The sequence below is a fragment of the Pipistrellus kuhlii genome, unplaced genomic scaffold, assembly GCF_014108245.1.
Source record: "Pipistrellus kuhlii isolate mPipKuh1 unplaced genomic scaffold, mPipKuh1.p scaffold_m20_p_111, whole genome shotgun sequence".
In the NCBI taxonomy this organism is placed as follows: Eukaryota; Metazoa; Chordata; class Mammalia; order Chiroptera; family Vespertilionidae; genus Pipistrellus; species Pipistrellus kuhlii.
The window spans coordinates 206,156-231,673 of record NW_023425418.1 but is presented as its reverse complement, the minus strand read 5'-3'; the positions used below and the strand labels follow the sequence as shown (position 1 = coordinate 231,673).

The window sequence follows — 25,518 nt, the reverse complement described above, 5'->3', positions numbered from 1 at the left end:
CTTCCTGCATCAGGAAAAGGGGTGAACTCCCTGTGGATGTTTTTAAAGCAGAGGTTTTGATGACTTATTTTTCAGATCTTAAGGTGAAGTTTGAGAGGCAAGTTCACAGAATGTGGTGGGCAGGGTTCCCACACCACTGTGTGTGCAGGGCACAAGGTAGCAGTTACATAGGAAGGGGACCAGCTCACCTCACCCAAAAATATCAGGTGCTGAGGGTCTGACTTGAGCCTTATCTCTGAACTGTCCTGTTTAGTTTTCCTAAACTCTACAATCACATATTGATTTTAACATAGATCACTGCCATGTGGAAGTCAAAACAATTATTTTGTTCCATCTATAGTATTTAATATTCTGGTGCTAAGCTAATGAATAAAATGGTTAAGGATATAAAACTAGTTAACAATTCCATTAAAAAGTCACATAATTGCTCCCTTTATTTTTTATTGGAGGTGAGAGCCTTTAGTATACAATCTCTTAGGTACTTTGGGGGTAATATGATACAGCATTGTTTACTGTAATCACCATGCTGTACATTAGCCCCCCAAATTGTCCATCTTATCACTGAAAATTGATACTCTTTTACCAACATCTCTCCTTTCCCCCCCACTCCCTGTGGTAACCATCATTCTTTCTGTTTCTACTCGTTTGGCTTTTTCAGACCCCACACGTATGTGCGATTAATCAGCACCTGTCTTCATCTGTCTGATTTACCTCATGTAGCATAACACCCTCCAGGTCTTTTAGGGTCATTACAAATGGCAGGATTTCCTCCTCTCTTGTGGCTGAATAATATTTAACTTTATGTCAATTCAGAAATGGGCAATTTCTGCCAGTCAGAGCATTTTACACACGAGCTTTGAGGGCAGCACTCCCCCAGACCATCCCCACAAACACTGATGTGCTGATGCCACGTGGGGACAGCTCTGGGGAAATGACAGGGGTGGCGTCTGGTGAGGAGAGGAAGGACTGTGGTTCCAGAGAGGGTTTGGGTATCATGTTGGATTTTTAATTCCCAGGCTTGTATCTGATTTAGCCCATTTATTTCATTATGAAGCCCAGGTTAACCCCTGTGAACTGAAGAGATGAAGAAGCGATAATGCCCATCGGGTAATATGATGATTAGATGTAAAGAACATTTTATTACATGAATGTGGGAGAGAGTGTGAGTGTTAGAGGTGGGTACCCACACAATCATGTGGGATGGACCCTCAAGTGAAGGGTTGAGAGAAGAATCCGGGGGGTGGGAGGGTGTCATCACAGAAAGTCAACCAAGACAGGGAGAGAAAGTAGACATTAAATGGAGGAAGAGTCCAGGGAGCACACAAATATTTCCTTCACCCAAATCATGTGTATTCCCCTGGACATTCCTGGGAGACAGTTTCCACAACTATGGTCCCAACTTTCCTTCAGCACCTCCTGGGATCATGAGATGGGCTCCAAGGCTCCCCCTCTCTGAACAGTGTGGTGTTTCCTTTGTGTTCACATCCTGGGTTCTTCTCAGGCTGTTTTGAGCCTCAAATAGCAGTACCCCAAGCACCACCAGGACCACGCCTGCCACGCCCATCCGGATGGAATTCCCCACCGTGTAGTCTTAGGGGTGGGAGGTGGACAAAGAGGTCATAGAGGTCAGAGTGGACCAAAGTCACACTAGGATGACATCCAGAACCTTGGCTGTCCACCCAGGAGACCCACCTCCCTTTGAGAGGACAGAAACCTCTACCCCCAACCCCATAACTGAGAGTTTCTCCCACTCACTGATCTTGGGGTCTGAGTTGTTTGGTGATGGGCTGAGGGTGTCAGCTGCTCCTAAGAATCATGACATGAAGGTGTGAGTGAGGACCTGTGGATACAGAAGCCTTCCACCTGGGCCCTGTGCTCTCAGATGCCCCACTTCTCAGATGATGACTTTTACACCGTCCCTCCATGAGCCTGTCTCTACTAGGCCAGGTTCCATGGGCTCTTCGTTGGATGACCTCAGCCTCCTATGATCCCTGAGTTCAGAACCTGTTCTGAGTGACTTTGGTAAGAGCTGTACTTCTCAAGTTGAGGATGATGGAGAACAATGATCTCAATGCAGAAATAATTTGGTGCTGTGTGTTTCGTGTCTTGCTAGAGACACAGAACTCATAAGGCTAAACATCTACAGCTGAGAAATCCCACTAAATTGACAGCGAAGGACCCAGGATTCATGGAGGAAGGATTAGTGGTAGGAACTTCAGAATATCCTGTCAGTGGCAAACTTCTGGGCCCCAGCACTGTCTCAGAATCTCCAGGGATAGGGACATCAGGTGACATATCAGCAAGATAAGGTCAAGGCCCCCTCACCTGAGACCAGGAGTTCCACGGGGTCACTGGGGAGTGACAGCAGGAAAGGGGAGGTGCTGTGTGAGCTGTAACACCTGTAGGTCCCCTTATGGGCTGAGGTCACAGGACTCATGGAGAACTCTGCCTGATTCTGCTCAGCTGGGTGCTTTGATATCAGACATAGGGGAGGATTGGCTACTCCTTCCTTGGACAGAAGAAATGTGTCCCTCGGGCTCTGTGACTGACACAGCATGGTCACGTTCTCTCCTGAGGCCAAATTGTGGCCTGGCTGCACCGAGAGGAAGGGTCTGTCAGGCAGGTGTCCTGGAGAGAGGGAGGAAGGGTAAGGGCTGCCTGCCCTTGTTCTCTCTGAGGACCCTCCTCTTTGTCTGTCTCTGTTTCTCTGACTCTTCCCCTCTCCCCTCCAACTCCCTGTCTCTCTGTATCCATTCCAGGGGCCTGCACTTTTATTCTGGCCTCACCACCTGAGACCCCCAGCAGGGCCTGTGCAGAGTCTGATTGAGCCCACTGGCTCCTCACCTGCCACCAGGATGTCCAGGGGGTCGCTGGGGGCCGACCACTCAGAGGAGAGCTTGTATCCACCGTAGCATCTGTACCGGCCCCCGTGGGAACTGCTCACAGTGCCCAGGGGAAAGTGGGCCATAGAGAGCCCAGCCCGGGGCTGCAGGACAAGGCTCTGGGGGAGGTCCCATCCCCCCTCCTTGTGCAGAGCGAATCTGTCATAGCCGACATCAGAGCGACATTGGATGGTCAGGCTCTGTCCAGAGGCCACGATGGGGCCCTGCTGGCTCAGAAGGGAGGGCTTCCCAGACTCACCTGGGGAGAGGAGACATGAATGACAGGGGCTGTCCCTCCCATCCTGGCGTCCAGGTCTCACTGTCTCTATGTTTTTGACTCATGTGCCCCATCGCTCCACTCACCTCACCCTCTCACATGGGGCTCCCCTCAGAGCAAAGATCCAAATAATATTGTCTCTCCTTGGGTGAGACAACAATGGGACTCACCTGAGACCACGAGCTCCAGGGCATCACTGGGTGGTGACCACACCTGCAGGCTCTCTCTGTAGCAGCCATAGCATCTCAAGGTCCACCTGTGGCTGGGGGTCACAGGGCCCACAGAGAATTTTGCCCATGATGGTTCTCTGGGCCGCGGCTGTGTGTCCTGCATCCAGGAGAGCCTGTGATCTCCTTCCTTAACCAGGATGAACCTGTGAAATCCCTGCCATGAGCTACACTCAAGGGTCACATTTCCTCCCGAGGTCACGACAGGGCTGGGCAGGGCTGAGAGGCTGGGCTCATGGTAGTATCCTAGGAGAGACAGAGACTGCATGTTAAATGGACTTCATACTCCCCAAGGCCGGGCTGGTGAGAGGGAGACACCCTGAGAGCAGACCCCCTTCCTGAGGGCAGAGCCTGAGGCTGGGACACCTAAGTGTCCTCTCACCTGTCACCACCAGCTCCAGGGGGTCACTGTGCCCTGTCCAGCCAGTGGGGCTGAGGTAGTTACAGCGATACATCCCTGCATTATGCTCTGCCATGCGTGTGATGAAGAACTGGCCCATGACCTCAGGCTTCATTCGGCTTGGTGTGTTCCAAACCACAGGTTTTCCGTCCTTGTACAGATGAAACATCTGGGCCTCCAGGGTCCCCTGACACCAGAGGGTCACAGAACTCCCATAAGAGACCACAGAGCCTGGCTCAGCTGATAGAGTGGGTTTGTGGAGGGTCCCTGGAAGGAAACCAAAAGATGCATTACAAAGCCCTTCCCCACCCTCATCCCCCAGCTCAGTCCAGGACCTGTGTGCTCCCTCCTAAAGCCACAGCGGTGAAGGAAGAGGAGGACAAGGAGCCAGGGGAGGATTCACCTGCCTTCACGTGGATGATCTGGCCCAGACTCAGCCCTGCAAGAAAGTGTCTGTGAGACCTTTGCACTGAACATTGTAGCTCATTCTTTCTTCTCAGGGCCCCATCTCCTCGAGCTGCCTGAGCTGGAGGTTCCCCATGAACAAAGGTTATAGCCACCCTGTCCCCTCCTGCTCCCCCCTCTCTGTGTCCACAACTGACCGAGGCAGAGAAGAGCAGAGAGGATGGATGTCATGGCGTCTGCTCTGAGGGCTCCTGCTTTGTAGATGGAGGAGGTCTGGGCCTGAACAACAGAGATGCACAGGATGTGGTGGGTCAGGAGCTGCTGCCATCCTTCCGGGCCCTCAGAGCTGTGAACCCACAGCAAGCTGACCGCCCTGCCCTGGGCCTGGGTGTGAGTGTTTCCATGATGAGAACTCAGAAGGACTATGGGCCTCTGGGGACTCTCAGCCCAGATCTGAGGTCTTTTCTGACTCCCAGGACTCTCTGCCTTGTCGGAAGTCCTGCTTAGAGAGGCCAGAACTAGGTTTCCACTCTGAGTCCACCCTCAACAGGCTGACTCTATCTGCAGTTCAATTCCTGTTTCCTCAGCCTCCCCCAAAGGGAATTCTCTTTCTGCCTTTGACTCGCCCATAAACAAGTATTTACTAATCACCTGCCAGGAATTTATCCAGGTACTAGAAATACATCTGTGGTGTAGGAGACCAGATTCTTGTATTTTGAGGACTCTCATTAGTAGATTCAGGCATTCTAAAGCCAATGTTGTAACTCATTGTTGAAAAAGGAGAACATTAAAAAAAATATATGATAACAACTGGGGACCATGTCTAGACTGTGTTTGAAGGATTGGCGGTGTGAGTAGGTGGAGACCTAAGAGGTGGAGTGAGAACATTCTAGAGAATAAAGAACGTTCTTGAGACCCCTGCACACATTCAGAGTGTCTGTAAGGGAGGAAGCGAGAGGGAGGCAGAGGTGTGGTGATCACCACACAAGGGCATGGCGTGATGTCTTTAACTCAAAGGGGATATATAAGAAGCAAACTGTTTGGTCGGATCATACTACAATACTGTGTGTCACGTGTTACCAGTGGACTAGAGGAGTGCAATATCTGTCAATAGAAATAAAATATCAACAGTAATTAAATTCTAATATTGTCTGTTAAATGTTAGATAAACGGCTTATATGGATTTGTTACATCGTCTTCGCCTATGGGTGGTCAGTCACAAACACACGTAGAGAAGAAAAATGAGAAGAGGAGTCTAGTCCAAGCTGGGGGCAAGGAAAGGAATTTGTGAGGTCTACAATGGCTTTTAAAAGTATATTTGTGAAAGAATGGAATGATTGATGGTAGTTCCATTTTTAATTTCTTGATCATTAATAAATGGTGTTGGGAAAATTGGCCAGATACATGCAATTCTCCATTCTCACTTTGCTGAGTTATTTTTTTTTTTTAATTTATCATCAATGGGTACTGGATTTTGCCGAATGCTTTTTCTGATTCTATTGATATGATCATGTGATTTTTATCCTTCATGTTGTTTGTGCGGTGCATCACATTTATTAATTTATTAATTTGTGAGTATTGAACCATCCTTGCATCCCCGCAACAGTCTTTGGTCATGGTGTATGATCTTTTCAGTTTATTAAGGGATTTGATTTGTTAATACTTTGTTGAAGATTTTAGCACCTATGCTCATCAGGGATATTGGCCTGTAATTTTCTTTCTTTGTAGTTGTTTTTATCTGGTTTTGGAATCAGGATAACACTGAACTCATAAAAAAAGCTTGGACATGTCACTTCCTCTTGAATATTTTGGATTAGTTTCAGGAGGATAGGTGTTAATTCTTTTTAAAAAATATATTTTATTGGTTTTTTACAGAGAGGAAGAGAGAGGGATAGAGAGTTAGAAACATCAATGAGATAGAATCATTGATCAGCTGCCTCTTGCACACCCCCCACTGGGGATGTGCCTGCAACCAAGGTACATGCCCTTGACCAGAATCAAACCTGGGACCTTTCAGTTCACAGGCCGATGCTCTATTCACTGAGCCAAACCAGTTTCAGCTTAATTCTTCTTTGAGTATTTGATAAAACTCACCTGTGAATTTGTCTGGGCTATGGATTTTTTTTTTTTTAGTCAATTTCATTAGCTGTTAATGGTCTATTTAAGTTCTGTGATTCTTCTTGATTGAGTTTTGGAAGGTATGTTTCTATGAATTTGTGCATTTCACCCAGGTTGTCCAGTTTGTTGGCATGTAGGTGTTCAAAGTATTTTCTTACAATGCTTTGTATTTCTGTATTGTCAGTTGTTACTGAGCCTCTTTCATTTCTGATTTTTTAAATCTTTGTTTCTTATCTGGCTAAAAGTTCGCCAAGTTGTTTATCTTTTCAAAGAACCGTCTTTTGGTTTCACTGATTTTTTTGGTATTGTTTTTGTAGTCACACACACACACACACACACACACACACACACACATACACACACACACACACACATTAGAGGCCTGGTGCATGACAGAGGGAGACGTTGGGGCTCAGGCTGAGGAGGAGAAGCTGGGCTCAAGTGGGGAGAAGGCAGCACCAAACCCTCACACTTCATCCTGATCCCCAGGAGGCCCTGAGGGTCCTTCCATCCCCACAACAGCATTTGGCCCACAGATGGGTAAGTCAAAGTCTCTGTGGGGAGGTGGTGGTGTCTCCATGGGGAACAGAGGCTGAGTCATGTGGGGGTTCAGGCACCTGTGGAGGCGCTGGCTTGGACACGCCCTTCCCCTGGCTAGGCATCAGTGGCTCCAGGTGTAAAAGGAGAGAATTGTGGCTCAGAGCTTACATTTCCTGTCAGTTCTGGGTCTGAGCTCTTGGGAGAGGGGACTTCACAGTGAACCTCCAGGACGTGACGTTATTGGGCCTGTCCCCTTCATAGCAGTGACGGTGTCACTGTGGTTATAATACATGGATGGGTTCCGGCCAGCTTGGCCAGCAGCGGGGGGTGGGGGGGAGGGGGGAGGGAGGGGGCGTAGAGGAGGTAGGCGAGGGAGACGTGGGTGGTTGGCCAGCCTGCCTGCTGGTCTAACTCCTGGTTGAGGGGACAATTATTTGCAGATTAGCCTTTTATTCTATAGGATATACACTGAGTGGCCAGGTTATTATGTGTTCAGAGATCATCATCATCTGGCCACTCAGTTGTATATGCAATGGAGTACTACACGGCCATAAGAAAGGATAAAATAGCATCATTTACAACAACATGGATGGACCTTGAGAACATTATGCGAAGTGAAATAAGTCAGACAGAAAAAGCTAAGAACTATATGATTTAACTCATGAATGGAGATCTCTACTGAAACATATGAACACAAACAGCAGTGTGGTGGTTGCCAGAGGGAGGGGGTAGGGGGAGAAAGGGGTCCTAATACGAGGTGATGGGAGAAGATCTGACTTTGGGTGGTGGGCACATGGTCCTGTCTACAGATTATGTAAATTAGTAATCCACACATGAAGCCTATTTGTTCATGTTGACTAACGTCACCCCAATAAAATTTTAAAAAAGAATATTTTACTACAAAACAGTGGGGGAGAGCATGAGGTGCTAGAGGTGGGGACCCACACCAGCCATGTGGATGGACCCCCAAGTCACAGGGGTGGGAAAAAAAGGGGGTTCGTCTCAGAAAGACAAACAGGGAGAGAAAACTTAAAAAAAATTATTTTATTGTTTAAAGTATTACAAATAGTAGTATATATATATATCCTTTTTTCCCCCCCAATGACCTTCCCCCAGCCTCCTAAGAAAATACACTTTTAATAGGCGAAGAGTCCAGTACAGGGAACAGGCAGAGAGACATTTCCTGCACCCAAACTACATCTACACACTCAGCAGATGGTTCCCACAACTGCTGGTCCCCACTTTCCTTCAGCACCTCCTGGGGTCATCAGATGGGCTCCAAGGCTCCCCTTCTCTCAACCGTGTATTGTTCCCTTTGTGCTCACATCCCCCTAGCTCCCCTCCATCTGTTTCCTGCCCTCACCATGCCTTCACCACCCTATTGTCTGTGTCTATATGATGTAAGTTCCTAGGTTAATCTCTTACTGCCTCTCCCCCCATTCCCTCTGAGGTCTGTCAGTCTGTTCCATGCATCCATGCCTCTGGACCTATATCGTTTGCCATTTATGTTGTTCATTAGGTTCCACATATAAGAGACATCATGTGATATTTGCCTTTCTCTGATTGGCTGATTTCACTCAGCATAATAATCTCCAGGAATTTCCATGTTGTCTGTCTTTCTTTTTTCTTTCTTTCTTTCTTTCTTTCTTTCTTTCTTTCTTTCTTTCTTTCTTTCTTTCTTTCTTTCTTTCTTTCTTTCTTCCTTCCTTCCTTCCTTCCTTCCTTCCTTCCTTCCTTCCTTCCTTCCTTCCTTCCTTCATTTTACAGCTGTATGACATTCCATTGTGTAAATGTATCACAGCTTTTTTTTATCCACTCATCTATTGAGGGGCACTTGGGTAGTTGTAAATAACGCTGTTATGAACAAGGGGGTGCATATATTCTTTCTGATTGGTGTTTCTGGTTTCTTTCTCGAAACAAAGGGAAAAAGAAAAACAAATGGGGCAACAGCAAACTAAGAGACTTCTGCACAGCAAAGGAAACCGGCATAAAAAATGAAGAGGGATCCCACTGTATGGGAGAAGCTATTTGCTGATGACATGTCTGATAAGGGGTTAATTTCCAAAATGCATAAAGTTCTTCTATGACTCAGCAAAAAGGAAGATAAATAATCCAAATAAAACATGGACAGAGGGCCTGAATAGACAGGTATCCAAAGAGGACATACACATGGCCAAGAGACATATGAAAAAATGCTCAACGTCGCCGAAACCGGTGTGGCTTAGTGGTAGAGCGTCGGTCTGCGGACTGAAAGGTCCCGGGTTGGATTCCGGTCAAGGGCATGTACATTGGTTGTGGGCACATCCCCTGTACGGGGTGTGCAAGAGGCAGCTGGCCGATGTTTCTCTCTCATCGACGTTTCTAGCTCTGTATCTCTCTCTCTCTTCCTTTCTGTAAAAAATCAATAAAATAAAAAAAAAATGCTCAACGTCACAAATCACCAGACATGCACAGTAAAACAACAACGAGGTACAACCTTACACCTGCCAGAATGACTACCATCAATACATCAATGAACAACAAGTGCTGGTGAGGATGTAGGGAAAAGGGAACCCTGGTGCGCTGCTGGTGGGAATGCAGACTGGTGCAGCCACTGTGGAAATCAATATGGACTTTTCTCAAAACAATTAAAATGGATCTGCCTTAGGACCCAGTGATCCTCCAGAACCTCTTGGGAGCATCAGATCCATTTCCAAAGTTCTGCCTCGCTGCGTGGTGGGTTTGTTGTCTTTTGGTTTCCGTCCCGGCTGCCAGTTCTGAAACAGCAACACCCCAACGACCACCAGGACCAAGCCAGCCACGCCCATCCGGATGATATTCCCCACGGTGTAGTCTTGGGGGGTTGAGGCTGGAGATTGTGGACAGAGAGGTCACAGAGGTCAGAGCAATATCGAACCAGCCCAGCATCCCCTGGAGGTGTATCCAGGTCACCTGACTTCCACTGTCTGGATGTGACCCTCTGCACTCAGCCCCATCACTGACCATGTCCCACACTCACCTGCTTTGGAGTCTGACTTGTTCTGTGATGGTCCCAGGAGACCAGCTGCTCCTGAGAACCAAACACACACAGTGAGTGCTGAGGAGGTGTGGGAATGCTTGTCATCTCTCCTCTGATCTCCAAGGAGTCCCCCAACTAATAATGCCCATCGCAATCCCTTGAGATGAGCATCTTTGGTGTCTTGTCTTATATGTAACTAGGATGCAAAGAGGAACATCTGGGGCTCCATTGTGACTTGAGATCAGGAAAGTGAAGGAGTGAAGGGGTAGTTCCTCCACCTCAGCCGGCTCCTTATGTCTCTGACTTTGTATTATAACCATAGTTACTGCTACGAAGGGTACAGGCCCAATAATGTCACATCCTGTGGGTTCACTGTGAGGCCCCTCTTCCAGGAGCTCAGATGCAGCACTGACAGGAAACGTAAGCTCTGAGTCACAATTCTCTCCTTTTACACCTTGGACTGACCCTCCTTGGACAGAAAGGCATGTCCAAGCCAACTCCTGAACCCCCACATGACTCAGCCTCTGTTCCCCATGGAGACACCACCTCCCCACAGAAACCCTCACTTACCCATCTGAGGGCCCAATGCCATGGTGTGGAGGGAGGGATCATCAGAGGCTCCTGGGGATCAGGATAAAGTATGAGGGTTTGGTGCTGCCTTCTTCCCACTTGAGCCCGGCTTCTCCTCCTCATCCTGAGCCCCAATGTCTCCCTCTGCCATGACCACCCCTCCTGTCCTCACCCTCACTCACTCCTCTGCAGGCCTGACGCTATGGCTGAGAAGGAGTGAATCCTTGAGCCCCTGCCCCCCTGTAGTCCCATGAAATCTCTCCCTGAGTCCCAGCTCTCCTAGGACTCAGCCTGTTTGTTCTTGAGATCTGAGGGGGCACTGGATCCCCTGAGAGACTCAGAACTGCCCATAGGTTGTTCCATGATGAGGACACGGATGATGCCAGGCGCCCCTGGAGACCCTCCACCCAGATCTGGGGTCTCTTCTAACTCCTGGGACTCTCTGCCTGGTCTGTACTCAGAGTAGGGCCTCTGAGCTCCCTCAGAGCAAAATAACCCAGTAACTCATGAGCTGTGGGCAGGGGCCCTGTGGAGGTGTGTGTGTGTATGTGTGTGGGAGGGGGCAGGGTCCTTAGAAGGTCCAGCATGAGGACAGAAGGAGGGGAGGATCTGGGGACTCTGGGCCCCTCAAAACTCAGGTTTCTCTTCTACATCAGTGCTGTGGCCCAGTCAGGGCCCAACTGCTTCCCACCTGGTACCTTCTTCAGGCGTCTTCAAACTACGGCCCGCGGGCCACATGCGGCCCGCAGAGGAGTCTGATCCGGCCCGCCAGGTTTTTTGGGCAGTGAGCGCAGCCCAGGTGTTACAGTAGGAATTAGTAGTTCATATAGTCCGGCCCTCCAGCTCTCTGAGGGACTGTGATCTGGCCCCCACTTTAAAAAGTTTGAGGACCCCTGTAAGACCCAGGTAAAGGGCAGGGATGTACAAAGGTAGCAGGGTGTCTGTGGGGAATATGTCCTCTGGGTGACCATCTCTAGATCCCCTCCCTCTCTATTAGCCCATATTCCTTCTGGGGACAGGACCCTGGGCTGACAGCTCAGCAGGCAGGGTCAGGGACCCTCACCTGAGACCAGGAGCTCCAGGGGCTCACTGGGGTGTGACAACAGGAAGGCGGAGGAGCTGTTTGAGCTGTAGCACCTGTAGGTACCCCCATTGGCTAAGGTCACAGGACTCAAGGAGAACTCTGCCTGGAACGGCCGAGCTTGGCGCTTTGATCTCAGATGCAGGGGGGGATCAGCTGTCCCCTCCTTGGACAGAAGGAAAGTGTCCCTTGAGCTCTGTGACTGACACCGTAGGATCACCGTTCCTTTAGATGCCACCCTGGGGCCTATGTGTACCACCACTGATAGAGATGGTCTGTCAGGCAGGTGTCCTAGAGAGAGGGAGGGAGGGAGAGAGGGTGAGGGCTGCCTGCCCACCTTGTTCTGCCCTGAGAGACACTAGGCCTCTTTCTGAGGACCCTTCTCTTTTTTGTTTTGGTTTCTTTGAGTCTCCCCCTCACACACCCCTGCCCCCCCGGTCTTTCTCTCTCTGTCTCCCTTCCTCCCTGGGGCCCTGCACTCTCATTCTGGCCTCACCACTTGAGACCCCCAGCAGGGCCTGTACAGACTCTGGATCCCTGACTGAATCCACTGGCTCCTTACCTGCCACCAGGATGTCCAGGGGGTCGCTGGGGGCTGACCACTCAGAGGAGAGGTTGTATCCACCGTAGCATCTGTACCGGCCTCCATGGGAGCTGCTCTCAGTGTCCAGGGGGAAGTGGGCCTGAGAGAGCCCAGCCTGGGGCTGCAGGACAAGGCTCTGCAGGAGGTCCTGTCCCCCCTCCTTGTGCAGAGCGAATCTGTCATAGCCGACATCAGAGCGACACTGGAGGGTCAGGTTCTGTCCAGAGGCCACGATGGGGCCCTGCTTGGTCAGGAGAGAGGGCTTCCCAGACTCACCTACGGAGACCAGACATGAATGACAGGGGCTGCTCCTCCCATAATCCCCTTCTCCTGGCCTGTATCCCAGGTCTCACTGTATCTCTATGTGTCTCTGATCCATAGACCCCTCTACTCCCCTCACCTCACCAATCCCCTCACAGCAAAGATGCCAATAATGTGTCTGGTGCCTCAATCCATGGATGAGACAATAATGGGACTCACCTGAGACCAAGAGCTCCAGAGGGTCACTGGGGTGTGACCACATATGGGGCCTGTCCCTGTAATAGCCATAGCATCTGAACGTCCACCTATGAATGGGTGTTATGGGGCCAACAGGGAACATGGCCTGGGACCGCCCACTGGGCTGTGATTGTGAGTCCAGATGCTTGTAGAACCTGTGATCTCCTTCCTTAGTCAGAAGGAACCTGCCAAACCCCTGCCCTGAGCCACACTGGAGAGTCACGTGCCCTCCTGAGGGCACAACAGGGCTGGGCAGGGCTGAGAGGCTGGGTTTGTTGAAGGATCCTAGGAGAGGAGGAGGCAGCGTGTTAAATGGGGCTCACACCTCCCTCATTTCCCCAGGGCTGGGCTGTGAGTGGGAGACTCCCCGAGAGCAGACCCCCTTCCTGAGGGCAGAGCCTGAGGCTGGGACCTCTGAGCGTCCTCTCACCTGTCACCACCAGATGCAGAGAGTCACTGGGGTCTGACCAGCCTGTGAATCTGATATAGTAACAGTAGTATCTCCCTGCATCATGCTCTGTCATGCGTGTGATGGAGAACTTGACCTTGTCTCGGGGATTCCACTTAGTCTGTGTTTTCCAAAGCACACGCTTTTGTTGTTTATACATACAGAACTCCTGGGCTTCCAGGGTCCCCTGACACCAGAGGGTCACAGGGCTCCCATAAGGGATCACAGGGCCTGGCTCAGCCCAGAGGGTGGGTTTGGAGAGGGTCCCTGGAAGGAAACCAAAGGCTACATTACAAAGACATTCCTAACTCCTCATATCCCAGCTCAGCCCAAGACTCTCTTGGCTTATCACCTCATCCCATCACCTCTGTGCTCCCTTCTGAGCCCCGGGGGTGAAGGAAGAGGAGGGACATGGAGCTTGGGGAGGACTCACCTGCCTTCACGTGGATGATCTGGTCCAGACTCAGCCCTGGAAGAGAGTCCCTGTGAGAGATTGGCACCCGGATGTCTGAGTTGATTCCGTTCCCATCAGGTCCCGTCCACTCCAGCTGCCTGAGGCTAAGGTTCCCCATGAACAAGAGGGCGCAGCTGCCCCTCCCACTCCCCCTCTCCATGTGTCCACAACTGACCGAGGCAGAGAAGAGCAGAGAGGATGGACATCTGGTGTCTGCTCTGAGGGCTCTTGCTCTGCAGATGGAGGAGGCCTGGGCCTGAAGGACAGAGATGCACAGGATGTGGTGGGTCAGGAGCTGCTGCTGTCCTTCCGGGCCCTCAGAGCTGTGAACCTACAGCAAGCTGACTGCCCCACCCTGGGCCTGGGTGTGAGTGTTTCCATGATGAGGCCACTGGAAACTCTCAGCCCAGATCTGGGGTCACTTCTGATTCCTAGGGCCCTCTGCCTGGTTTGGAAGTCCTGCTCAGAGAAAGCAGGACCCAGGTTCCCACCCTGAGCCCACCCTCAACAGGCTGGCTCTACCTGTAGCTCACTGCCTGTGTCCTCAGCCTCCCCCAAAGGGAATTCTCTTTCTGCCTTTGACTTGTCCATAAACAAGTATTTACTGCTCACCTACTGCCTGCCGAGTATGTGTACCAAGAACAGAAATACATCCGTGACCCAGGAGACCCATTTCCTGTATTTGAGTAGACTCAGGCATTCTAAGGCTAATGTTGTAATTCACTGTTGACAAAGGAGAAATTGAAAAAGTATGAGAACAACTGGGTTTGAAGGAACGACTGTGTGAGTAGGTGGAGACCTAAGAGGTGGAGTGATATTGAGAGGAAAGAACATTCTAGAGCCCCTGGACACATACAGACTGTCTGAAAGGGAGGAAGAGAGAGGGAGGTGGTGGCTGGTCATGGGTGTGGTAATGGCATGATATCTTTAACAGAAAAGAAATGTATAAGAAACAAACTTATACATCCTTGTGGTACATAGGATTTTATAAGATGATCTGTTTGGATTTTATAAGATGATCTGTTTGGATTTTATAAGATGATCTGTTTGGTCAGATCATCTTATAAAATCCTATGTACCACATATTACAAATAAATGAGAGAAGTGCAATATTTGTAAATAAAACACCAACAGTAATCTATACTAATAAAAGGGTAATATGCTAATTAGACTGGACGTCTTCCAGACATCCTTCCAGACATCCTTCCGGGCAAAGCCACAGTGTTGGGGATCGAGGCAGAGGCCAGCAGGGGAGAGCAGTTAGGGCCAATCAGGTCATCAGGGGAGAGCAGTTAGATGATCAGCTTGGCAGGGGAGAGCAGTTAGGGGTGACCACGCAGGCAGGCAGGTGAGCAGTTACGGGTCAGTGGTCCTAGATTGGGAGAGGGATGCCTAACTGCCCATGAACTGGCAGTTGGATATCCCCCGAGGGGTTCTGGATTGGAGAGGGTACAGGCCAGGCTGAAAGACTCTCTCTTTCCCACCTCATACACAAATTTTATGCATTGGGCCTCTAGTTAAATGATAATATACTAAATAAAGTGCTGTTCCATAAGTGGCTTATATGGATTTTTCTTGTACCCTTCACCTACCCTTGGTCAGTCACAAACACATGTAGAGAAGGGAAACCAGAAGTCTCAGTGTTCCTTCTAGTCCAAGCTGGGGGTTGTGGGAGGGATTTGTGAGGTCCACATGGCCTTAAAAGTTAGATACGGGAAAGAATGGGAGGGTTAAAAATGGCCCATTGTATGTGAATGTGTGTGAGTGTGAGCGTGTGATTGTGAATTATATGAGATTGTGTGTGAATGTGTGTATGTGTGAGTGTGTATGTCTGTGTTAAGTGTCAGTGTGTATGGGTGCAATTGTGTATGAGTGTGCATGTATGAATGTGAGTGTGTATGTGTGTGAGTGTGTGTATGTATGTGTATTTGTGGCTGTGTGAATGTGTATGTACGTGTTTTTGTGTTATGTGTCTGTGCATGTGTGCATGTGAGTGTGAGAGTTTGTGAGAATGTGTTTAATGAGTGTGTGTGTTTGTGAGTGTGTGTGTTAATGAGTGTGTATATTGTGAGTGTGTGTGTGTGTGTGTGTGTGTGTGTGTGTTTGCGCATGCGCTCATTGGGTAACTGGACTGTCTGATTGGATGGAAACAGAGGTGAGAGCTGAGGCTGGAGAGTCCCATCTGGATGATCATGAACACCCTTCAGTTCAGAAAGAAGAGCCTGGATTTATCCTAAGTTCAGTGAGAACATGGAATGATTTTGAGCAGAAAATGGACAGATTCTGAAATGAGGTTAGATACCTATGTGGAAGGTGATCTGGAGAGGGGAGTGAGGGTTTGGAGCTCAGAGCTCAGGAAGGAGATGGATGTATCGGCTGCCTTGGGGTATGTGAAGGTGACCTCCCTCCCTGCCTTGGTGACGGGGGGCACGAAGGGGGCCTCAGGACAGTGAGTCCAGGGATGGGGAGGGAGGAACCTGGAGCTGTGCAGATACATCTGATCCCATGGGATGTAGGTCCTACGTCTCACACAGGTTCCACCTGACTGTCTCTGTGAGCACGGGATCTCTCCATGTCCTGGGGGCCAATCATCTGCGTCATTTCTGTCCCTTCAGAGTACCTTTGAGGCCGGGTATCACTCTACTCTTTAAAATATGGAGACTCTTCAGGGTTCAGACAGGAATGATTTTCCTGAAAGTCTTGCTCAAAGGCAGTGACACACACAGGCACATTCAGTATCAGCTGTGGCACTACCAGCTGAGTGGTTGGAAGACACTTGAGCCAGCCACTTCCTCCCTTGACTTCTCAGCAATGCCAACGCCTTCCCCTCAAAGATGGTGAGAATTCTTCCTGACCGAGAGACGGAGGAAACGAAAGCAGCCATTCAACGCAGATGGAGACGGTGGCGGTTTGAGAGATTGAAAAGCAGAGACGCCTCATCCAAAGGAGCAGAAGGAAGTCTCCAGATCAGTCAGACTGGCAGACAGATGAGACTCTGAGGAACAGGTGAGATCTCAGATACTGCTGAGCTGCCTCCCTAGAGCCCGGACTCCCCCTGAGCCCTCATTCTGGGAAGACGCAGAACCAGGTCCAGGGCGGGGCTGTTCTCTGGCTGTAAGTCCAAAGCTGTGAAAACCCAGAAAGGCAGCAGCAGCAGCCCCTGACTGACCACATCCTGTGTGTCTTGTTCCTACAGGCGCAGGTCTCCTCCATCTGCAGAGCAGGAGCCCTCAGATCCAATGATGTCTATCCTCTCTGCTCTTCTCTGCCTCGGTCACTTGTGGAGAGTGACAGCAGGAGGAGACGGGCAGGAAATTCCCCCTTGTTCTTGTGGAACCTCAGACTCAGGCAGCTCAAGTGGATGGGGCCCTGATTGGAAGAAAATCAGCTCAGTCATCCGGGTGGAAAACACGGATGGGGACTCTGATCAAGGGTTGAGTCTGGACCAAGGGACCAGTGTGCAGGCAGGTGAGTCCTCCCCAGGCTCCATGTCCCACCTCTTATGTCATACGCTGGGGCTCAGAAGGGAGCAAAGAGGTCCTGGGATGAGGTAATACAATGAGACTATATAGGGCTGATATGGGAGATGAGGGGGTGGGATGGGGAGGTGAAGGTCTTTGTAATGCAGAGTCTTGTTTCCTTCCAGGGACCCTCTCCAAACCCACCCTCTGGGCTGAGCCAGGCTCTGTGATCCCATATGGGAGCCCCGTGACCCTCTGGTGTCAGGGGACACTGGATGCCAAAACGTTCTATCTGTATAAGGAAAGAAAACGTTTGCTTTGGAACATGCAGACCCCATGGGAGCCCACGTACAGGGCCAAGTTGTCCATCAAACAGATGAACCAGGATTCTGCAGGGATATACTACTGTTACTACCGCAGCCCCACCGGCTGGTCAGAGTCCAGCGACTTCCTGGAGCTGGTGGTGACAGGTGAGAGGACACTCAGGGGTCCCAGCCTCAGGCTCTGCCCTCAGGAAGGGGATCTGCTCTCAGGGTGTCTCCCTCTCACAGCCCAGCTCTGGGGGACATGAGGAAGGTGTGAGCCCATTTAACATGCCGCCTCCTCCTCTCCTAGGACTCTACAGCAAACCCAGCCTCTCAGCCCTGCCCGGCCCTATTGTGTCCTCAGGAGGGAACATGATCCTCCAGTGTGTCTCAGAGCAGCGATTTGATGGGTTCATCCTGACTAAGGAAGGAGATCACAGGCTCTCCTGGTCCCTGGACTCTCAGCCACAGCCCAATGGGCAGGCCCAGGCCCTGTTCCCTGTGGGCACCGTGACCGCCAGCCACAGGTGGACATTCAGATGCTATGGCTGCTACAAGAAGGTGCCCCAGGTGTGGTCACACCCCAGTGACACCCTGGAACTCCTGATCTTAGGTGAGATATTCCCATCCCTATCGTATCCATGTTTTGATATCTTTGCTCAGAGGGGAGCTCCCTGTGAGAGGGTGGGGCAAGGCAAGATCCGGGGCTTCTTGATCAGAGACACAGTGTCTGAAAGACACGGTGACACCTATGGGCTAGGCCAGGAGAAGGGGTTTATGGGAGGGGCAGCCCCTGAATCTGGGAAGCCCTCCCTCCTGAGCCAGCAAGGCCCCATCATGGCCTCTGGACAGAGCCTGACCCTCCAGTGTCGCTCTGATGTCGGCTATGACAGATTTGCTCTGCACAAGGAAGGGGCACAGGACCTCCTCCAGAGCCTTGTCCTGCAGCCCCAGACTGGGTTCTCTCAGGCCCACTTCCACAGGGGCTGATACAGATGCTGCAGTGTATACAAGCTCTCCTCTGAGCGGTTGGCCCCCAGTGACCCCGTTGACATCTGTATGGTTGTTGAGGAGCCAGTGGCTTCAGTAAGATACCCAGACTCTGCACAGGCTGGGCTGATGGGGGGGGTGTCTCAGGTGATGACGGCCAGGACAAGGGCTTTGGGCTCTCCAAGGAAGGAGACAGCATGAGTCATGGAAAGGGAGAAAGAGGAATAGACTCAGGGAAAACAGAGACAGACAGAGAGGAGGGTCCTCAGAGAGGCCTGGTGACTCCCAGGGCAGAATGATGTGGGCAGGCAGCTCTCACCTTCCTCCCTCTCTCTAGGATGCATACCTGACAGTCCCCTCCTTATCAATGCAACCAGGCAACTTAGGAGAGAACGTGGCCCTTCTGTCAGTCATAGAGATCGAGGGACACTTTCCTTCTGTCCAAGGAGGGGGCAATCTCCTGATTTCAAATAAAAGTTTTCAGCTCGCCAGTACCAGGCAGAGTTCTCCATGAGTCCTGTGACCTCAGCCCATGAGGGCGGGGAGAGGGGAGGGGGGAGAGAGAGAAGGGGGAAGGACCTACAGGTGCTAGAACTCACGCAGCACCTCCCCCTATCTGCTCTCACTCCCCAGTGAGCCTCCTGGAGCTCCTGGTCTTAGGCGAGGGGTCCTTGACTCACTTCTTCCTTTTCTTTATTAAAAAATATATTTTTATTGATTTCAGAAAGGAAGGAAGAGGGAGAGAGTGATAGAAACATCCACGATGAGAGAGAATCATGGATCGGTAGCCTCCTGCAAGTCCCTTACAGGGGGCTTGAACCTGGGACCTTTCAGTTCACTGGCCAATGCTCTATCCACTGAACCAAACTGGTTAGAGCTTGACACACTTCTCTCTATGCTCAGTCAGCTCAGGGACCTTCAATGAGACCCTGGGGCTCCACCAAACAATAGGTTCTAGACCCCCTAACACTAATGCTCACCCATGGATTCCTGCTCCCCAGGTTTTGAATAAGGGGGATCTCTCAGCCATGGGGAAATAAGATGTTGTGATCTTGCATTTCAGACAAAACACTGGAAATAGCACTCAATTTCTCTATTGAGACAACTTTTTCTTTTTTGGTTTACATCTTAATTTTTCTCTCCTTTTTATTTTGACAATATTACAGATATCCCCATATTTTCTCCCTTTTTGGCTCCCTCCACCCAACACCCACCCTACCTCAGGCCTTTGCCATACTATATCTATGCCTGTGGGTTATGCATATATGCATATATGTTCTTTGGTTAATCTCTTCCTGTGCCTCCCTCCCTCACCTCCCCTGACCCCCACTGAGATCTGTCAGTCTGTTCCATGTGTCCATACCTCTGGACCTATTTTGTTTGTCAGTTTATTTCGTTCATTAGATTCCACTATACTGAGAGTTTTTTTTATCACTTAATGGGTGCTAGATTTTGTTGAATTCTTTTTCTGAGTCTATTGATATGATCATGTGATTTTTATCCTTCATGTTGTTTCTGTGGTGATCATATTTATTGATTTGTGAACATTGAACCCATCCTTGCATCTACAGAAACAGAGCTACTTGGTCATGGTGTAGGATCTTTTAAATTTATTTCTGGATCTGATTTGCTAATATTTTGTTGAAGATTTTAGCACCTTTTCTTCTTGTATTCCTGTGATGTGAATGTTGTTTCATTTGACATTTCCCCAAAGTTATCTTAAACTACCATTTCTATTTTGCTGCTCTAATTAGGTGTTTTTTTCCTACTTTGTCATCCAAATAAATCACTGTTTGAATTTCCTCATTCTCTCTACTTTTGATTTCTTCCAGTGTATTCTTAACATCAGATGTGTTTTTCCTCATTTCATACTGGTTCTTATAATTGGTTTCTATTTGTTCTCTTATGCCATTGTAGTTCCCACTAAGTTCCTTGTAATTTTTATTAGGTTCCTTGAAAATCCTTATAACCATTACTTTGCACTTTATATCTGATACATTGCTTACCTCCATTTTATTTAGCTCAATTTTCCCTGAAGATTGCTCCTTTTCTTTAATAAGTGGATTGTTTCTTAGTCTCTCCTATTTTATCTGTCTCTTTGTGTTTGCTTCTATGTATTAGATCAGTGTTTCCCAAAGTGTGGTACACCTACCCCCAGAGGTAAGGGAAGAGTTTGGTGGGGGTACGCGTTGCACCGGAGTTTGGTGGGGATATGCACTGCACTGTGCTTAGCTGCATCTAATTCTATGTTTTCATGAGTACGAGGGGTACTCAGTGTTACGAAAATTATAGAAAGGGTACACATATGTCAAGAGTTTGGGAAACACTCTATTAGAGAGATCAGCTGTGACTCCCCAACCTTATGCCGTAGGTATCCCATGGTTCTCAGGGGCAGTCTCCTTGGATCTCTGAGCTATATGTTCTAGGAATGTGCCATGTGTGTATTATGTAGTCCCTCCTATTGTAATTGGGTCTTGTTTGCTGTTGGCCCATTGGTGGGTAGGATCAACCCTCAGGGAGGCTCACCTTGAGGCTAACCTCCAACAACATGGTGCAAATAGCTGTGCAGGTGCTGACAGACAAAACAAGAAAAACAAAGCAAAACTAAAAAACCCTTCACCAATAACAACACAAACAAAGAGTAAGAAAATAAATACAAAAATTGCAGAGACCCTGATTCTAACCCCTCACCCATGGATTCTTGTTCCTCAGGGAACATATTCCATAGGGAAATACAATATTATTATGAGGTCTTATATTGCAGACAAAACACTGAACAATAGCACTTAATTTCTCTATTGAAACCACTTTTCTTATTGATACTGAGCTATGGTGGGCAGCCAAACTCTACTGCAAAGAGGCTCAATGCAGGTTCCAAATTCACAGACCAAGGCAGACTAATAATAATCCAATGAGGAGACCAGGGAACCTGTCAGTGTAGATAAAGGGCTCAATAAGGCACTGTGTAAAATTTATGACCTGAAAATTGAGGCCTCTGAGAGCACAGAACCTTGAAGGAAGGTTCACCTCTCCTCAAGTCCTCACATACACCCTCTTTTCATAATTTTCAGGAGCAATTGACACCATCAGCCCACCACAAAATAGGTGAAACCCAAAATCAATGATGGGAGAAGCTCTCACTTATGGGGATGGGGATGGAGGGGTAAAGGGTCATGTCCTGTGAAGGAGAGGTGGGTGTCCTGTGTTGAGATCCCTGGTCCTGGGATTTCTCGGTTCTGCTCTGACATCTGTGAACACTTTGTCTACAATTTCTACTTTCCACCCCAAAGACTACACAGTGGAGAATCTCATCCGGATGGGCGTGGCTGGATTGATCCTCGTGGCCATTGCGGTGCTGCTATTTCAGGCTCGAAATGACACCAGAAGGACCCCTGTTGCAGCCAGGATGAGAACACAGAGCGAACAATGCATCATTCAGAGTGGGAAAGCCCTGGAACCCATCTTATGACCCCATGAGGTGCTGAAAGAGAATATGGACCACAGTTGGGGAAACTGTCTGCTGAGAACGTTCAGGAGAGAAGATGTGGAAGGTGAGGATTGGGTGCAGGAGAATGTGGGCCATGTTCCTGTAGAGGATGCCTCCTCCATCCACCTGGGGTGCTCTCCCTCCTTCCCTGACCTCTCTGACTCTCCTCCACTGCCCTTCTCACCCTGTGACATGAGAATCTGTCCCACATGACTGGTTTGGAATCACATCTATACACCCCTTCATACTGGGTCACATCCATCCCAACGAAATGAAGGATCTTCACAACCCTGGGATTTTTAAACCATAAAGAACAAAGGACGGGTACCTGGTACATTGTGTGTGAAGGTCAAAATAATGCAGCTCAGTGACAGAAACCAGATACAAACTGGAATCAGGTTTTGTGTGATTCCCTTTATGCAAAATGTCCAGGAGAAGGAAATCCATAGAAACAGAAATCTGATGGGTTTGTCTGGGATTGACCAGGAAGGCAGAGGGAAGATGGACTGTTTCTGGGGTTGGCTATAAAAACTTATCAAAACTAGATAGACATTGTCATTGTGACGTTCTGTATTTACTGCATTGTAGTAAATTTCATATTTTAAACGCTCAATTGTACATTATGTGACTGTTGCTTTAATCAAAATAAATGCAAGTGAAACGCGCATGGTTCCCTGTAGCTCCCTTACACCTTGGAGGTTGCCCCACTGGTGTCCGTGGAGTTTTATGGGAGTAGGACTCCCACCAGGTCAGAGGTGCCCTAAGTGCCTTAGTGCTTAGGGACAAACCCACTCATTACATTTCCACCTTCACTCCTGACTTGGGCTGAGTCTAGGATCCAGGATGAGCCCCACCATCCCTGCATCCTTTTGTCTGCTCTCAACTGCCATTCAACCAAGCCTGAACTACAGTTTCCGATTTACCTTTTAGGCTTGGGAGATACACATGCGGCTTCTACACAGCCCTTCCTACCACATGTCTCTCATACACATGCCTTCATCAGGTCAGAAAATGACACCAGATGACCAGCCGGCATGGCTCAGTGTTTGAGCATTGACCTATGAACCAGGAGGTCAAGGTTGGATTCCAGGATTCCATGCCTGGTTTGTAGGCTCCATACCCAGTGTGGGGTTAGCAGGAGGTGCCCAAATAATGATTCTCTCTCATTATTGATGCTTCTGTCTCTCCCTCTGAAATCAATATATATATATATATATATATATATATATATATATATATATATATATATATATATTATTGATTTTTTACAGAGAGGAAGGGAGAAATACAGAGAGCCAGAAACGTCGATGAGAGAGAAATATCAACCAGCTGCCTCTTGCACACCCCCTACCGGGGATGTGCCCACAACTAATGTACATGCTCTTGACCGGAATCGAACCTGGGACCTTTCAGTCCGCAGACCGACGCTCTACCACTGAGCCAAACCGGCTTCGGCAAAATATATGTATATTTTTTAAAAAAAAGAAAATGACATCAGAGTGGGGTCCTTCATGTCTCAGGCACTGCCGATCCTCATAACAACTCTCTGAAGTGAGGTTTCACAATTTTGACCAACTGGCAAAGAGAGAGAGGGAAAGAGACTGGCTCAAAGTAGACTCTCATTAGATGTGTCACCACGTCTTAGATTACAATCTAGAAATTGTCTTCCACGCAGTCTTCTACCCAAAGCATGGAGATGGACTAAACAACATTAGACAAAGAGGGACAGTCTGGGGGACAAGAGGTGGTGAGGAGACAGAAAGGACTACAAAGGTTTGATGGAGAGTAGGAGCTCTGCTCACAGAAACCAGGAAGTCAGAGGGAGGAAGGGATAGGGAGAAGCAGGAGGGTGCTGGTTGCCTCTGTGGGTGATTGACAGTGTTGTGACATCCCCCAGGCCTCCTGTTCCTCTTGGGGTCAGCAACCCTGGCCCCGCCCCATTGGCTCCTGCTGGCAGCCAAGATGGAGAGAGGAGGAGCCCTCCATCCTCCTCTTCCTCCCCCTCACACACTGAACCAATCCCACAGTTCTGGCTTAGGGTTCTCCTTTCTGTGACCCAGTTCTCCCCATAGACAAATTCAGGTGAAGGCCCAGGACAGCTCGTTGGTGTGACCACATCAGCTTCCTCTGGTCTCACTGTGGGCTCAGGTGTTTCATTCTCATGGCCCCACATGTCCCTGTCACCGACCATCCCCTGCACAAAGCCTGTCTGTGATTCCCCCCTGACTCCAGCCTCATCCAGGATCTCTATCTGGCAGTGCATGCTGCTGAGGATCAGGCCGAGCTACACTCTCCAGTCCCAGTGAGGCCAACGCCTCCTCCAGCCAAACTCATCCCAGTGAACCTCCTCCCCTCCCTGACACACACAACCCTGGTGAGGACCACATTGTGCCTCCTCATGGGGTCCCCTGAGCCCATCTGAACAGAGCTGCCTCCTCTCCAAACCTCTTAGACAGAAAAAAACACACGTATATTTATTTCAAAAACGTATTCCCTGCATTTTGGGGAAAAAGCAAGAGACTTTGCAATAATTAATGTATGAATCAAAACAGAAGTGAATGTTTTAGATTAAACAATAATGTAACAATTAACATCAAACCTATGAAATGAAAATTTAAAAAAAATGTGTGTTTGTGAGTGTGTGTGTGAATGTGTGTGTGTGTGTGTGTGAGTATATATGTGGGTGGGGTGTATGAATGTATATGTGAATGTTGGAGAGTGATTTGTGTGTATGTGTGTGAAGGTGTATGTCTGTGTTTTAAGGTGTTAGTGTGTATAATGTGTGTGTTTGAGTTTTCCTGGCCTATATATGTGTATAAGTGTGTACATGGGAATGTATAGCATGTGAGTGTTTGAGCGTATATGTGTTGGTGTATTAGTGGACTGCCTACATATGTGTGAATGTGTGTGTATGCTTGTGAGCATATATGTCTGTGAGAGTTATGTGACTAGTAATGAGAGTGCACGCGCATGTGTGTTAGAGTGTATAGACATGACTGTGTGTGAGCCGGTGAGAGAGAGAAAGAGAGAGAGAGAGAGAGAGAGAGAGAGAGAGAGAGAGAGAGAGAGAGAGAGCCGGTGTGTGTGTGTGTGTGTGTGTGTGTGTGTGTGAGAGAGAGAGAGAGAGAGAGAGAGAGAGAGAGAGAGAGAGAGGAGAGAAAGAGAGAGAGAGAGAGAGAGAGTGTGTGTGTGTGTGTGTGTAAGAGAGAGACAGAGAGAGAGAGAGAGAGAGAGTTTAGGAGTGTGTGTGTGTCCATAGGCAGCTATACCCATCTGTCTGAGGGAAGCAGAGGTGAGAGCTGAGGTGAGAGGGTCACATCTGGATGATCATGAATAGCCTTGAGCTCAGAGGAAGAGACTGGACTCACACTGAGTACAGTGAAGACCATGGAAGGGATTTAGGCATAAACAGCTTCTGACAGGGAGGGCCAAGGGTCGACGTGGAAGGTGATCTGGAGACGGGAGGGAGGGTGTGGAGCTCAGAGCTCAGGAAGGTGGTGGACATGATGGCTGTGGTGAGGATTTAGAAAAAAAATATTTTTTAAAAAGTGCTGAGTTTTTTTTTTGTCTGTTTTTTTTAAATTTCTTTATTGATTAAGGTATCACATATTTGTCCTCAAACCCCCATTCCTATCCCCCCCCCCCCCCACTCATGCCCTCATGCCCCTTTTGTCCTTGACCACTAGTTAGGTTCATATGTATGCACATAAGTCCTTTGGTTGATCTCTCCTTTTTATCCCCACCCTTCCTTTGAGGTCCAACAGTCTGACCCATGGCTCCATATCTCTGGGTCT

General features: G+C 49.0%; 2 protein-coding genes across 2 annotated transcripts in view; one reads left to right on the top strand and one right to left on the bottom strand.

Annotated features, from left to right (window-relative positions):
• LOC118715895 (leukocyte immunoglobulin-like receptor subfamily A member 5) overlaps window positions 1-22,227 on the top strand; it is a 34,250-nt gene extending 12,023 nt beyond the window's left edge. The window contains exons 5-6 of the mRNA XM_045579694.1: window positions 17,558-17,860; window positions 21,528-22,227. Coding sequence (XP_045435650.1) covers window positions 17,558-17,860; window positions 21,528-21,706 — 482 coding nt within the window. The 3' untranslated portion in view covers window positions 21,707-22,227. The remainder of the gene's footprint in view (window positions 1-17,557; window positions 17,861-21,527) is intronic.
• Window positions 1,825-13,678, bottom strand: LOC118715901 (leukocyte immunoglobulin-like receptor subfamily A member 6). The gene is made up of 7 exons (XM_045579698.1): window positions 13,461-13,678; window positions 13,010-13,294; window positions 12,562-12,864; window positions 12,061-12,357; window positions 11,481-11,789; window positions 2,845-3,141; window positions 1,825-2,628 (listed from the first exon to the last, which is right to left on the bottom strand). The coding sequence occupies exons 1-7, from the start codon at window positions 13,639-13,641 to the stop codon at window positions 2,297-2,299; spliced, it is 2,004 nt and encodes a 667-aa protein (XP_045435654.1). The 5' UTR covers window positions 13,642-13,678; the 3' UTR covers window positions 1,825-2,296.
• Window positions 22,228-25,518: the final 3,291 nt, after the last annotated feature.

What these genes read in the sequence shown, in the direction of transcription:
- LOC118715901 (XM_045579698.1), bottom strand. Translation starts at nt 13,641, where the DNA reads ATGGAGAGGGGGAGTGGGAGGGGCAGCTGCGCCCTCTTGTTCATGGGG. An exon ending in GATCATCCACGTGAAGGCAG is followed by an intron (nt 13,295 to 13,460) that starts GTGAGTCCTCCC and finishes GTTTCCTTCCAG; the next exon opens with GGACCCTCTCCAAACCCACC. An exon ending in TCTGGAGCTCTTGGTCTCAG is followed by an intron (nt 12,358 to 12,561) that starts GTGAGTCCCATT and finishes TGGTCTCCGTAG; the next exon opens with GTGAGTCTGGGAAGCCCTCT.